The 16,207-nt window shown below is 43.0% G+C and overlaps 1 protein-coding gene across 5 annotated transcripts in view; it reads left to right on the top strand.

Moving 5' to 3' along the window:
- golga3 (golgin A3) overlaps window positions 1-16,207 on the top strand; it is a 96,911-nt gene that overhangs the window by 76,198 nt on the left and 4,506 nt on the right. For all 5 annotated transcript variants that reach the window (XM_073051921.1, XM_073051923.1, XM_073051924.1 and 2 more), the window contains exons 16-22: window positions 1,846-1,989; window positions 3,028-3,225; window positions 5,460-5,576; window positions 7,079-7,218; window positions 10,579-10,711; window positions 12,677-12,799; window positions 14,858-15,022. In XM_073051921.1, coding sequence (XP_072908022.1) covers window positions 1,846-1,989; window positions 3,028-3,225; window positions 5,460-5,576; window positions 7,079-7,218; window positions 10,579-10,711; window positions 12,677-12,799; window positions 14,858-15,022 — 1,020 coding nt within the window. The remainder of the gene's footprint in view (window positions 1-1,845; window positions 1,990-3,027; window positions 3,226-5,459; window positions 5,577-7,078; window positions 7,219-10,578; window positions 10,712-12,676; window positions 12,800-14,857; window positions 15,023-16,207) is intronic.

The following is a 16,207-nucleotide window of genomic DNA, read 5'->3' as shown; positions in this document are numbered from 1 at the left end:
TCATCCAGCGTTTTGTATGTGTTAATGTGAAGTTTGTTGTTTTGATGCAATGCAATGCAAAACATAAAATTGTTACAGCGAGCCGGAAGTCATCACCCTCTGGTCAGCTGAAACCAAATCCAGGCTGACTTTCACTGATTAGTCATTGTCCAATCAAGAACTTCACTGTTCTGAGGTGAACCATTCAAATAGTCATACTGTGTACAGCGGCAAAACTAATCCAACTACAAATAAGACTGCCACACGATCAGCTCCAATGAAATGATTGTTCCAGAGTCGAAATTGTCAATAGTAATTAGCAAGCATAGTCTTGAAGCAAGTGCTTCGCAAAAATATGACCTCCGTAGTCCCAAGCTACAAACTGCCACAAAGTTAGCAAGAATATGTGATGTGTTCTCCTTCACTTTTACCACACCTCCATTAAGAGACTAGTTACCATAATGAATGTGCAACAGAAACATGATTTCTGCCCTGGGGAGTGTGAGTTTGAGTTGAGTTGAGTTTTGAGACTGTTGTAGTTTTACCAATAAAAGAGATGTTTTGAATTCCAGCTTGCTCTGTTGTCTAGCTTCGGGTCCCATCAGTAAGTATAGGCGAGCGAACACAACAACAATAAAATTACTATAGGTTACAATGAAAATATAAATAATGCAGAAGAGGAATAATGAGATAGTGTTCATGGACTTTTCAGACATATGATGGCAGAATTGAGGAAGCTGCTCCTAAAATGTTGAGTGTGGGTCTTGAAAGTTCCATATACCTTGTACTGTTTTGGTTGGAATGGAGTTTAAACTGCCAAAATTCAACATCTGTCAAGCTCACTCTTGTCCTTTAAGCAGAAATGTTAAATTATAATGTGGGACAACAGACACAAAATGCTGGGGGAACTCATCAGGCCAAGCAGCACCTATGGAAAAGAGTAAACTGTTAACGTTTCAGGCCAAGACTCTTCATTAGGACTTGAAAGGAAGGGGAGAAATCAGAATAAGAAGGTGGAGGGAGGGGAAGAAGAACAAGGTGGCAGATGATGGGTGAAACTGGGAGAAGGGTAGGAGTGAAGTAAGGAGCTGGGAAGTTGATTGGTGAAATAGATAAAAGGCTAGATGGGGGGAATCTGATAGGAGAGGACAGAAGAACATGGAAGAAAGGGAAGGGGGAAGAGCATCAGAGGGAGGTGATGGACCGATAAGGAGATAAGGTGAGACGGAAACAATCCATTGCATGCGGAGAAGAGAGAATCCCAAAGCTGGGGCAGCAACTCGTACAGGGCCACCAGGTATCTCTTCATGATGGAAAGGGTGACGCATAGAACCTGGAGAAGGAAGCAATTAACTGGGATTCTCGGTGGGTCGGAACCAAGAAGCTGGAAGCCATTTGGCACAAGATGGTGGAGAAGACAAGTTCCCAGGAAGGATACGTGGCTGTGGTAGTGGGTCTGGGTAAGCCATTTGGTAGTGGGTAGTGGGTCTGGGTAAGCCATTTGGTAGTGGATAGTGGGTCTGGGTAAGCCATAATCGGAGACTTGGAGGGCAGCAGAGATCACAGATGGGGTGCAGTGAGAGAGGGTTTCACCAAACTCCTGTTGAAGATTTAAACTTCTTCAGGGTAGGCATCCCTGCAAGAGATGTAGTAGGAGTAGTCGTCCTTATGAAGGATCTTGCCCCAAAAAGGTCACTGTTGATTCATTTCCATAGATTGAGTTCCTCCAACTTTTTATGTGTGGCTCTGGATTTCCAGATTTTTGTGTTTGTGAATTATAATATGGGTCTTGGCATGCTGGATAGATCAGTAATTCTTTTTGAATCGTGCTGCAAGGCTTCACCCCATTTCTGTATTCATTAATAGGAGCAGATCCAGGCTTTGCAACTGGAGCTGCAGGCAGTGAACCACAGCAAATCCATGCTTGAGAAGGAACTGCAGGAGGTGATCTCCCTCACCAGTCAAGAATTGGAGGATTACCGAGAAAAGGTTTTGGAGCTGGAAGATGAGGTAGAAACTAAATCTTTCACAAAGTATTTGCATAACCCTTAGTCGGACTCTGAGATAACATTTCATTGGTTTACATTATCAAGATAGTGAATTAATTTCCTTTTATTTCAAGGCAATCTGACTTGGTGATTAAGTACTATGAAAATCAGCTGAGTAATTCTGAAATCTTGTGTTTTCTTCTCCGTTTGCCACCTCAAAAAGTCAAAGTGATAACATGGTACCAAAAATATGTGATCTCAGTTTGTAAGTGACTTCTAGATTTCTTTCCATCTCCCTGTAGTACGATAGCTCTTGACATTGAAACCTGGAAAATCTGTTCTTTATGAAGTACCTGTGTCACCCAAAAGCACTAAATATTCTTGTGATGTACTTACTGCCCATTTTAGGGCAGCAATGAAGGTCCTTCATCTCTGGCAGTGTTCAGGGCTTCCTTCATCGTGTCAGTAGCTTCCTCTCGTTTTTGCTACTGTCAGTCATGCAAGTTTCAGATGGAGACTCGGGAATACATCACACTCAGATGTAGAGGGATTCTTCATTGCCGTTTCTGTAACAACTTTCCTTTACCAGTCAGGGTTGTTAGCCCTGAGCTGAACCACCAAATCTGGAGAACCAGTGGACCACTCTTAGTCTGGCCTCTACCCTTTGACCTGTTTGGCATAGGTGGCCCCACCCAAAGTCAAAGTATAAAGCCCAGACTCTGGCCAGTATAGCTCTCCGGATCGTTGAGGTACGCAAACCTCCAAACCACAACAAAGTTGTGGTCCTCTTGGAGGTCTTGCAATATAGTTAGTGTTGTATCACAGAAAAATAATTTGGGGTGCCTTCACTGTTACTTATCTAAAGCAAGGTTTTAGATGGTATTGGTCCATGGCATAAGAAATGTTGGGAACCCTGATCTAAAGTCTTGAAGAGATTTCTGCATAGCAAAAGTAAATTTGAAAGGGAATCTGGCCTTTATAAAACCCCTACATGCAGGTTTTCTTTTACTACGTATTATGCATACGCCATAATGGTTTTGCTTCTCTCCCTCCCTCAAAGCTTCAGGAGTCGAGAGGTTTTAGGAAGAAGATCAGACGGTTGGAAGAAGCCAATAAGAAATTGACTCTAGATTTGGAGCACGAGCGAGGGAAGCTGGTTGGCCTGAATCAATCCCATGCTGCACTGAAAGAGCACACCAACATCTTGGAGACTGCCCTGTCCAAGAGAGAAGCAGATCTAGTGCAGCTGAACCTGCAGGTATCAACTCAGTACAGAAGGAGCTGCTTTTTAGTTCAGGAATCATAGAGCTTGGAACATTACAGTTCAGTCCCTTCAGTCCACGATGTTGTGCCAACTTTTTAACCTACCCAAGATCAATCTAACCCTTCCCTCCCATATAGCCCTCCATTTTCCTTTTGTCCATGTGCCTGTCTGAGAATCTCTTAAATGCCCCTCATGTATCTGCCTCTACTGCCACCCCGGCAGCTCTGTGTTCTCTTTTTAAAAATCTGATCAGGAACAGGTTTAATATCACTGGGATGTGTTGTGAAATTTGTTGTTATGCAGCAACAGGACATGACAGTACATAATAAAAAGAGTAAATTACGGTAGAAAGTATATGTAGCATCCGTGCCCCCAATTTACCCCCATTCGCCTAGGATGAACCGCCGTCGCCCTGCCAGTAGTGTGATACTTTGGTGTAAATATGGTGTAATGCCCCCCCAGTACACGCTCGCAACACAAATATCAGACAATACACCAGAAGCGAATAAATAATTGCAACTTTATAGTTATTTCTTAGTGAAGGGTTAGTAGAAACAGATAACCTAAAGGCATCAAATCAGTAAGTTTATCAGTTTGTGCACATAATATTTTAATACGTTGGAGCTCACACCTCCTGTTCCATCCACAACGACCTTCTGAGCCTTCGGCCACAGTCTGAACCGCCGACGTCCAGTATCAGCCGCTCTGGAACCGCTGTCCGCTCCTCACACGTCCGACCTCCTCACTCTCCTCCCGAAAAAGACCACGAACTCCCGCTCAGCTTACACATACAAGATAGCATAACAATTCTTCATTTAGTTCCTCCCCCTTACCTACAGTCATAACCCAAACATTCCAAACACAGAAACCCATTACAGCAGTAAATAACATTACAGAGAAGCCATTTTGTTAGCCTGAACAGTTAACACCACAGTTACTGGTACTTAGAGCCCTACACGTATGTAAATATAGTTCTGGTTAGACCAAACTTGGGAGTTTTTTGTTTAGTTCAGATTGCTTCATTATAGGAAGGAAGCGGGAACTTTAGTGAGGGTGCATTGGAGATCTACCAGGATACTATCTGGATTAGAAAGCATATCTTAAGAGGAAAGGTTGAGTAAATTAGGGTTTGACATGAAGAATGAGAAGTGACATGATAAAGGTGTATAAGATAATAAGAGGCATAGCTAGAGTGGACAGCCAACAGCTTTTTCCCAGGGCAGAAAAGAAATCAAATTAAATAAGTAGTGCAAAAAAAGAAAAAAATGTGGTGAAGTAGTGTTCATGGGTACAGTGTCCATACGGAAATCTTCTGCAGAGGGGAAGAAGCTGTTCCTGAATCATTGAGTGTGGACCTTCAGACTCCTGTACCACCTCCCTGATGGTAGCAATGAGAAGAGGGCATGTCCTGGGTGATGGGGTCCTTAATGATGGACACTGACTTTTTGAGGCATCGCTCCATTGAAGATGTCCTGGATTCGGGGGAGGTTGGTACCCATGATGGAGCTGACTGAGTTTACAACTCAGTCTGACATCTATACTTTCCTCTACTCACCTTAAAAGGAAGGCCTCTGATATTAGCCATTACACATTGGGAAAACATCCACTCTATCTTATTAACTTAACTTATTATTATTTAATTATTTATGGTTTTATATTGCTATATTCACTATTCTTGGTGCGGCTGTAACAAAACCCAATTTCCCTCGGGATCAATAAAGTATGTCTGTCTGTCTATGTCTCTCATCATCTTGTACACCTCTATGTACGGTATATCTGTGTTTCTGCTCTTTGACGTGTTGACGCGTGGCCTAGTGGGCAAGGTCACTGGTTCGAGCCTCAGCTGAGGCAGCATGTTTGTGTCCTTGAGCAAGACACTTAACCACACATTGCTCTGCGACGTCACCGGTGCCAAGCTGCATGGGTCCTAGTGCCCTTCCCTTGGACAACATCGGTGGCGTGGAGAGGGGAAGGCCTGCAGCTTGGGCAACTGCCGGTCTCCCATACAACCCTGCCCAGGCCTGCGCCCTGGAAACTCAAGGCGCAGATCCATGGTCTCTCGAGACCGACGGATGCCACCACGCTCTTTGACACAAAGGAGTAGGCTAACAAGTTAATTAACGTTTGAGATGTCGCAGGTGGCTTTATTGCTCAAACGTTATCCCTGTGGAACAAAATTCTCTTAACTATTTCTGCTACTAACTTTTTTTTCCTGGGCTGGGCTACAGGTACAAGCGGTTCTAAAGCGAAAGGAAGAGGAGGACCAGCAGATGAAGCAGTTAATACAAGCCTTGCAGATTGCACTGGAAAAGGAGAAGGAGCACGTCAATGAACTGAAGCAGCAGGTAAGTGTCTCTTCGTGCCTGTGTTTCAAGGCTACCAGTCAAAAACTTTAAATGATATTTCGTTTATTGTTTGTGGGGTAGTGGTGAATGGACGAGCAGTCTCGGGCTGTTCACTTCTTTTCAGATTTAGCCTGAAAAGGCAATATACAAGAGGTTAAATCTGCTTTAAATTAGAACGCAAACTGTAATTGGACCATAAGATATAGGAGCGGAATTAGGCCATTTGGCCCATCGAGTCTGCTCTGCCATTTCATCATGGCTGATCCATCTCCCCCCTCAGCCCCAGTCTCCTGTCTTCTGCCTGAATCTCTTCATACCCTGACTAATCAAGAATAGTTTCCTAGCTCCATGGGTTTATTGTAGACTCAATAGCATGCCGGAGTGAATAAGGAGCCAGGAGACTACGCCCTTGTTCTCATATCATTGTTGAATGGAGTTCGGCTGATGTTACAACGCCTCAGCGAAGGCCGTACAGTGTAAAAGCAATGTTTCTGCTCGGTAAAGAACACGATGGCTTTAGATAGAAACTACTTTCGCCCCTAACATAAACCTCTGACCTCTGCCAGCCAATGTGCTTTCCTACTTACTACTTCCTGGCTGCACTGGAAGTGATCTAATACAGATCAGAAACTGCTCATTTAAATAAAAGCTGAATGTACTTAATCACATGGAAGATCATAGATGAATAGCCCAAAGGCCAGAACATTTATTTAATTACGTATTTATTTTAGTATTTGCAGTTTGTTACCATTTGCAATCTTTATCATTTTTCATTGATTCTATGGTATTTCTTTGCTCTACTATGAATGGCTGCAAGAAAATGATTTTAGGGTAGTATATGGTAACATACACATACTTTGATAATAAATTTCAAGTCAAGTTTATTATCATTTTGACCATAAACTGCTGGTACAGTACACAGTCAAAATGAAACACCGTTCCTCCAGGACCCTGGTGCTACATGAAACAACACAAAACTACACTAGACTATGTGAGACAGCATAAGGCTACATTAGACTATGTAAAACAACATAAAAACTGCACTAGACTAAAGACCTGCACAGGATTACATAAAGTGCACAAAACAGTGCAGGGCAGTACAATAATTAATAAACAATACAGTATGCACTGTAGAGGACAAATTACAATATAATAAATGATGTAGATGTCAGTCTAGACTCTGAGTATTGAGGAGTCTGATGGCTTGGGGGAAGAAACTGTTACATAGTCTGGTTGTGACAGCCTGAATGCTTCAGTACCTTTTGTCAGATGGCAGGAGGGAGAAGAGTTTGTGTGAGGGGTGCGTGGGGTCCTTCATAATACTGTCAGCTGTGCGGGTGCAGCGTGTGGTGTAAAATGTTTTTACTTTGAATTTGTTGATGTGCATGAGGAAGATTCACTGAGTTAAAAATATGTAGGGATGTCTGACATGAAAATCCTGAAAGTAAGCTGAATGTATTGCTGTATTCATTCTGTGTCCCTATTGTTCACACTATTTCTAGGTTTCTGCAAATAAAACTGAGGCCGGGCATAATCGTCGTCACTACAGAGCAGCTGCCCTCGAACTTAGTGAGGTGAAGAAGGAGCTGCAAGCCAAAGAACAACTGGTAGAAGCTCTGCAGGCAGAAGCTGATAAACTCCAGTAAGTCGACAACGTGGCAGTGTATTTTGTGGAGGCTTCTGGCATCTAGTGTTTGATCTGATTACTGTAACTGGTAGATTACTGAAACTGAAGCTGAAGCCTTCATTTGGCATGCTCTGTTAGACTTTCTCCAAGCACAGCTCTCAACCCTGCCCTCAAATATGTTCTGGTTTCTGGTCGCTTTTTTTTTTGTTGGTAATTTTGGGTGATTTTGATTCAGGGCTGCCTGCACATAATGAACTCTGAACTGAAATAGGCCTTTTGATTTGATATCCTGTTTTCTCTCGTTATATTTGTTGCTGTTTTGTATGGTTTTGTTTTTATTTACATGTGGGGGGGAGAGGAGGTGTTTGTTTTTTTTCTTTGAATAGGTTCCATAGCTTTTCTTTGTGTCGTGACTGTGGGGGGAAGATGAATCTGAGAGTTGTATATTGCATACGTACTGTAACAATGATCAGTGTACTTTGAAATATCCAGTCTGGGTGGATGTGGAATTATCCATCTTTGCCAGATTAGCTTATTGAGGATAGGTTGAGCTTGCTAGGGCTTTTCTCTTTGGAGTGAAGGAGAGTGAGAGTTGACAATAGAAGTATATATGATGACGAGGAGCACAGGTAAAGTGGGCAGCCATGTCTTTTTCCCAGGGCAGAAATAACTAATGCAAGGGGCATAATTTTAAGGTGATTGGAGGAAAGTATAGGTGGGATGTCAGAAGTAAGTTTTTGCACAGGGAGTGGTGGGTGTAGATGCAGGTGACAGATGCATTAGGGACTTTTAATGACCCTTAATTGACTTTTCCTGCCATTGTCTGTAAGGAGTTTGTACATTCTACCCAGAACAGCGTGAGTTTCCTCCAAGTGTTCCAGTTTCCTCCCACTATCCAAAGACATACCAGCTGGTAGGTTAATTAGTCATTGTAAATTGAGCCTGATTAGGCTAGGTTGCTGGGCCACATGGCTGGAAGGACCTATTCCCGTTCTGTATATCAATAAATAAATAAAATAGGCACGTGGATGAAAGAAAAACTGAGGCCTCTGTGGGAGGAAAGGGAGATTGATCGTGAACTAGGTCATAAGGTTGGCATAGCATCATGGCCAAGGGCCTTATGTGTTGTACCAGAACATAGAACATTGCAGCACCATTTAATGAATTTTAATGCCGAGCACTATAAAAGTGTTAATTTTAGTAGGAATTTTTCTTTCGTGCCGTACTCTACCAGAGCCTCGGTGGCCACTTATTTTTTCAAGTGCTTGTCTTGGAGGAAAGGTTCTGTGAGTGGTCCCCCACATCCTTCTCACAGCGCAGTGTCTTTTTACGAGGCTGAGTTGCGAGCTCGACACTTAACCTGACATGGATGGAAAGCGTGTCCGGGAGCGGCCCGATTGGATTCAAACTCGGGAGTCTGGTGCTGATGTCACTGCACCACCAGCTGAATTAGTAGGGATAGTCAAGTAAAATAAAGGGGCATAATTTTGAAAGGGGTATAAGAAAATGCTGTGGAAGTCTATGGGTACTATGTGTTAAAAGTAGAAGGGCAGAAAGTGGTTAAAGGGATCCTGGCATAGAGCCACAGAGTACAAATGTCTGAACAGGTCAGAGTTTTAAAAGAGGTTACCTAGGTTCTGAAATGCACTGGTAAGGGGTACTAGTGGTAATAGATTAAAATGCAGGACTTGAAAGTGATGTGTGGAAATTCCTGTAAGGAAGACTTTCCTGGTGCTCAGGGGAGAGGGTGAGGGTGTGGGTTTGGCTGGGATCGTTCTTGTAGAACAAGCTTGGTTGAATGGTCTTCAGTGCTGTGATCATTTTCCTGAATGAAAAAAAATAATTCTTTTAAAAAGTAAATATTTTCCTAGTATTTCCCACCTTTTGAAACTGATTGTTTTGTGCAGTTAATTTTTGAAATGTTTGCTATTATGTTACAAGTACCTACGGCAGTTTCAGGGATGTGCTGGCATTGAAGAGGGTCCAAAGGAGGTTGCGAGACTAATTCCGGGAATGAAAGGGTTAACATATGACAATCGTTTGATGTCTGTGGAGGGGGAGGATCTTATTTAAACCTATCGAATATTGAAGGATCTAGATCAGGGGTTCCCAACCTTTTTTAATGCAATGGACCAATGCCATTAAGCAACGTGTCTGTGGACCCCAGGCTTAGATAGAGTGGAAGTGGAGAGGAGGTTTCCTATGATGGGTGAGTCTAGGACCAGAGGGCATAGCCTCAAAATCAAGGGGCATGCTTTTAGAATGGAGGTGAGGAATTTCTTTAGTCAGAGGTTAGTGAATGTGTGGAATTCATTGCTAAGTCATTGGGTATATTTAAAGTGGAGTGTGATAGGCTCTTGATTAGTAAGAGTGTGAAAGGTTACGGAGAGAAGGCAGGAGAATGGGGTTGAGAGAAATAATAAATCAACCATGGTTGTGCAGACTTGATGGACCTAGACAGAGTAGATGTGGAAAGGATGTTTCCCATGGTGGGAGAGTCTAGGACTAGAGGGCATGGCCTCAGGATAGAGGGGTGTCCATTCAAAACGATGATGCGGAGGTATTTCTTTAGCCAGAGGGTGGTGAATTTGTGGAATTTGTTGCCACGTGCAACTTTGGAGGCCGGGTCATTGGGTCACCCCTCTATCCTGAGACCATGCCCTCTAGTCCTAGACTCTCCCACCATGGGAAACATCCTTTCCACATCTACTCTGTCTAGGTCCATCAAGTCTGCACAACCATGGTTGATTTATTATTTCTCTCAACCCCATTCTCCTGCCTTCTCTCCGTAACCTTTCACACTCTTACTAATCAAGAGCCTATCACACTCCACTTTAAATATACCCAATGACTTAGCAATGAATTCCACACATTCACTAACCTCTGACTAAAGAAATTCCTCACCTCCATTCTAAAAGCATGCCCCTTGATTTTGAGGCTATGCCCTCTGGTCCTAGACTCACTCATCATAGGAAACCTCCTCTCCACTTCCACTCTATCTAAGCCTGGGGTCCACAGACACGTTGCTTAATGGCAGAGATTGATAGGTTCTTGATTGGACATGGCATCAAAGGTTACGGGAAGAAGGCCAGGAAATGAGGTTGAGAAGGGAAAAAAAAGATCAGCCATGATTGAATGGCGGAGCAGACTCGATGGGCCAAATGGCCCGATTCCACTCCTCTGTCTTATGGGCCAAATGGCCCAACTGTGCTGTTGTATCCTATGCTTTGTATCTACAATACTGCTTGTAGGTTTGCCTCCATCTCTTGAACTAGATACAAGTTGTATCTTTTAAATGATTTATATCTCAACGCTTTCTCAAGTCCTTGTTATGATTGGGTGACCGTAACCCTGCTCCTTTGTGCTGTATTGCAGAGCCCAGGATAAGGAACATTCTCAGGAAGTAGCACGTTTCCAGGAGGAATTGGCTGCAGCTCATTCTCAACTGAAAATACTGCAAAGTCAGCTGGATGAGCAGCTCAACAAACCAGCTACTGTCAACCAGGAGGTAAGTCCTTCCCTGAGCCTAAAGCTATACATTGACATTGTGATGTCTAGAACATAGAACACTGAATGGTGTAACACAGTACAGGCCTTTCAGCCCACAATGTTGTGCCTACTTTTTAACCTACTCTTAAGATCAACCTAACCCTTCCTTCCCACATAACCCTGCCTTTTTCTTTTCATCCATATGGCTTTCTTAAATATCTCTTAAATGTTCCTAATATATCTGCCCTTGGCTGCTTGTTTCCACGCACTCACCACACTCTATGTAAAGAACGTACCTCCCTATACTTTCCTCCAATCCTCCATGCTCGCTAATTAAGCAGCATCCTGGTAAATCTCCTCTGCACCCTCCCTAAAGCTTCTCCATCCTTTCTATAATGAGGTGACCAGAACTGAACACAACATTCCAAGTGTTGCCTAACCGGAGTTTTATACAATTGCAGCATTGCCTTGTGGTTCATGAACTTCAACACACCATATGCCTTCTTAACCGCCCTACCAATTTGAAGGATCTATGAACATGGATCCCAGGATCCCTCTATTCCCCCACACAGCAAAACTCCTATCATAAAGTATGACTTTCCTAAGTGTAAGCCCCACCTGCACACACAAACACCAAATATTCCAGTGTACTTGGTGAATTTCTTATTTGCATAGCTTTTTGACTTCTGCAGTCCATCTAAATATTATTTGTCACTATCCACTAAAGGAGGACAAAGCATCTTGCCTGTTTACTTAAGATGTAGTAAGAATAGAAAAAAATAAATCCTTGCTGGAATCATACACAATCCCATTTTTGAAAGGTCTGTTCAATCAAATGAGCAAGCGCAATACAAGGAAGTTGAGGCCTTTATTGATATCATTTATACCATTTTATTTGTTTGTTTATTTATGCATTCATTTAGTGATAGAGCACAGAGTAGGCCCTTCCAGCCCTTTGAACCATGCTGCCCCCACAAGCCCCGACAAACCCGATTAACTCTAACCTAATCACAAAACAATTTACAATGACCAGTTAACCTACCCGGTATGTCTTGGGACTTTGGGGCAACGTTCCCTCTAATTATTTATTTATTCTTTTCACAGCTGTGCAGACCTACCACTGCTCTGAGCAGGAAATTTGTACATAGCCTGAAAACTCTGCAGCAATTTAAATGTATATTTTGTAATATGCATACTACAAATATTTAGAATGAAAACTGAAAAAGATCACATACTTTTGATTTTCATTTATTAATGAAGGGTATCATGGAATACAGTCCAATGAAGAAAATCTTTCATGTTTCATAAACATTGTCTCTTTTGTCAGCATTCAGCAGGCTGGTGGTTTATTAACAATGAGCTACCGACTTCCATTCTGTGTTTATTGTTGCAATTTATAACGGTGCTGTAAGTTGAAACACTGACAATGTAAGTATGTTGAAGCTCTAAAATGTTTCAAAGTAAATGTTTTGGTATGTTTATTTAGAAAATTTGTGGATTATATTCATTAACACATAATTACAGAGTATTTCACAATTATATTAACATGGATTTCAAAATTTTATTAAAAAGATTACAGCTTTGTGGCAACAAAGGCTATGTGCGATAGGAGAAAACCAGAGCACCCAAGGAAAGCCCACAGGGTATTCCATGGGGAAGACATAGACGCTCCTTACAGATGGCACCGGAATTGACCTTTGAACTCCAGAATTCCCCATGCTGTAATGCCGTCGCGCCAACCAATACTCTATCATGGCAACCATAGCGTCCAGTTTCCCCTTTGGTATATTGCCTTCCCCCACCCCATTTCAAATTTTGTGTTTTGTTGTCATCAGTAATGTTACGGCACTGAATCTATTAAGGTTTAAATTTTAATTACAGATGGTATTCAGCGCAGCGAGACATCTGTATGATGACAGCAGTGGAGTTGCTTCGGGGCACACTTCCAATGTGTAGATTAATGAAAAGTAAAAATTCTTTACAGGTGGAGGACGTGAAGTGGGAAGTTGAACAGAAGGAAAGGGAGCTCCAAGCCTTAAGGCAGCAGTTCTCAATGACTGAGCAGCGAAGTCAGAAAGAGCTGGAAGGACTTCAGGAAGCCTTGCAGGTGAGAGATGTTAATAAAAACATCTACGTCTAGGAGTCTCTGTGGCTAGATATTAGGCAGATGAAACTGACCATACATGACTGCTTTCTGGATGATATTCAGTATTTGAAAGAGACTTCTTGACCATAAACAGAAATAGAACATAGAACAGTACAGCATGGGAATATGCTCTTTGGCCCACAATGTTGTGCCAAACCAGCTGAAAAGCAAATCAGAAACACCCAAATACTAATCACACCTACCTACACAATGTCCATCTCCCTCTTCCTTACATCCATGTGCCTATCCAAACATCTTTTAAAACCCTCTAATGTATTTGCCTCCACCACCACACCAGGCAGCGCATTCCAAGCATCCACTGTTCTCTTGAGTAAAAATCTTACCCTCACATCCCCCTTTGAACCTATCCTCTCTCACCTTCAGTGCATGCCCTCTGGCATTAGATATTTCAACCCTGGGAAACAGATACTCCCTGTCTACTCTATCTGTGACTCTCATGATCTTATAAACCTCTATCAGATCTCCCCTCAGCCTCTGCCATTTCAGATAGAAAGAACCCAAGTTCGTCCAGCCTCTCATGCCCTCTAAAGCAGGCAGCATCCTGGTAAATCTCTTCTGAGTGCACCCAGTGAGGCAACCAGAACTGTATGCAGTACTCCAGATGTGGCCTAACCAGAGTTTTATAAAGTGTACATAACCTCTTGACTTTTGAACACAGTGCCTTGGCTAATAAAAACAAACATTCCATAAGCGGTTTTAACCACTTTCATGGAACTATGAACTTGGATCTCTCTGCTCAGCAACACTTAAGGGTCTTGCCCTTAACAGTGTACTGTCTCCTTGCATTTGCCTTACCAAGGTGCAACACGTCACATTTATCTGCCATCTACCATTTCTCTGCCCATATCAGCAGCTGATATATATAGTGCTATATTCTTTGCCGGTCTGTTACAGACACTGGAAATCCAGAGCAACACACACAAAATCCATGAGGAGCTCAGCAGTCAGGCAGCATCTGTGGAGGGGTATAAACAGTTGACAATTGGAACTGATGCCCTTGTGTATTCTCCTCCATAGATGCTACATAACCTGTGAGTTCCTCCTACACTTGGTGCTTGTTGCTTATTCCTTATTCATTTGTTTAAAAAAAATTAATTATGTGGAAGATTCAGAAAATGGAATATGCAGGAAGAATTCAGCACAATGAAGCGGTTTCCATGATTGCACTTGAAGAAATGGCTGAGTACAGGTGTAGTGTGCCTGGAATGTGCAGCTGTTTGGTGTAGAATCTGTACACTGATACTGTGTTGCTATGCCGTAGAGCAGTTTGAAATGTCAGTGACTTTGCACTGAGCTCTACTCCCTTGCGGAGTCAAGCTTTTGGACCACCTGTACGACCAGCCATTCTGCATTGTGAACTGAAGTCTCGAAGGTGCAGGATGGTTGTGGTGTGGTGTGTGGAGGCCAAATCGAGGCAGTGGGCCCAGGCCTGAGGGTGGGGAATGAGCCAGTGTTTGGCTACTGGAGCGAACTTGGAAGCGATTCAAAGTGGCAGAACTGTGGTGAGGCAGAGGTGAAGTGGCAGGGTCCAGGCCCAAGAGCGAGGAACAGGCCAAGGTCTGACCGATTTAAGCACTGGCCAAATTAGAAAGGTTGGGTACGGGCTGAATTGAGGCGGTAGGTGCCAGGCCTGAGAGCAAAGAACGGCCTGCCGTTCGGCCAGATTGAAAAGATCAGGGTATCGGGGCTGGAGGCGAGGGACAGGCCAATATTCAGCTGCTGCTTCGCAAGGTTTACTTGTCTCTGAGCTGAACTGAGGCTGTGGCCTGCAAGTACCAGGCCAAGAACAGTCATGGTCACAGATTGAGAAAAGAGTAAGAACGACAGTGTGAACAGGGTCTTCCTCACAGGTAAATTAAAGACTGATGAAGGACCATGATTCCCCCCGTCATACGACACAACACATGATGATGGATTATTAGGCAATGTTTACCATATTTCCAGCATTTTTAGTAGGCATTAGTTGTATTAAGGCACATTATCCTTTATATTTTTCAGAGTATTAAAACAAATCTGGAGGAACTGCAGGAGGAACTTTCAGCAACCCGCAAGGATAAGTTCATGCTCCAAACCAAGGTGATGGAGCTAAGAAACAGCATGAAGACATTACTACAGCAAAACCAACAGCTAAAGATGGACCTCAAGCAGAGAAAAACACGCAAGGTCAGTGGGCAGAAAAGATTTACCAGAATGCTGCCTAGATTAGCACAAGGATCCCCAACCTCCTTTATGCCATGGACACCTACCATTAATCGAGGGAACCCCTAGATTAAAGGATTCAGTGGTTCATCATATGACTGGGCCATAAGACATAGGAGTAGAATTAGGCCATTCAGCCCATCAAGTCTGCTGTGCCATTCCATCATGGCTGATCCCAGATCCCACTCAACCCCATGCACATGCCTTCTTACCATATCCTTTGATGCCCTGATCAATTAGGAAGTGATCAATCTCCGCCTTCAATAAACCCATGGACTTGGCCTTCACCGCAGTCTGTGGCAGAGCATTCCACAGATTCACTACTCTCTGGCTAAAAAAACCTCCTCCTTACCTAAAGAGATTAATTCAAGAGTTCTGGCCAAGTGAAAGCGCTAATACTAATTTTAGAACTGGAACAGACCAAAAGGTTAGTAGTAAATATGGGAAAGGTATGGAGATGGGTCACAAATTCATCATTTTTCCAGGTTTAAGGAGCCAAATTAAATCAGAATCAGGTTTAATATCACCGGCATATGTTGTGAAGTTTATCTTTATGTGGCAGCAATACATGCAACACATAAAAACAGCTGTAAATCACAGTAAAAACATAGAGAAGGAAGTGCAAAAAGAGGGTGGAGAATGTAGTGAGGTTGTGTTCGTGGGTTCACTGTCCATTCAGAAATCAGACGGCAGAGGGGAAGTTGTTCCTGAATTGTTGTGTGTGTGTCTTCAGGCTTTTGGAGCTCTTTCCTGATGGTAGCAAAGAGAAGAAGGCATATCCTGTGTGATTGTGGGGCGGGGAGGGGTCCTTAAATGATGGATGCCACCTTTTTGAAGATGTCCTGGATACTACAGAGGCTAGTGCCCCTGATGGAGCTGACTGAGGTAACAGCTTGCTGCAGCTTATTTTGATCCTGTGCATTGCCCCACCCTCATACCAGACGGTGATGTAGCTAGTTAGAATGTTCTCCATAGTATATCTGTACAAACTTGAGAGTATCTTTGGTGACATACCAAAACTCTTAATGAAATATAGCTGCTGTCAAGCCTCCTTTGTAACTGCATTGATATGTCGGGCCCAAGATAAATCCTCAGAGATGTTGACACCCAGGATCTTGAAATTGCTCACTATTTTCCCTTCTGATCCCT

Source organism: Hemitrygon akajei, chromosome 7, assembly GCF_048418815.1.
Source record: "Hemitrygon akajei chromosome 7, sHemAka1.3, whole genome shotgun sequence".
Lineage (NCBI taxonomy): Eukaryota > Metazoa > Chordata > Chondrichthyes > Myliobatiformes > Dasyatidae > Hemitrygon > Hemitrygon akajei.
The sequence above is the reverse complement of the archived record's forward strand: the minus strand, read 5'-3'. Positions and strand labels throughout refer to the sequence as shown.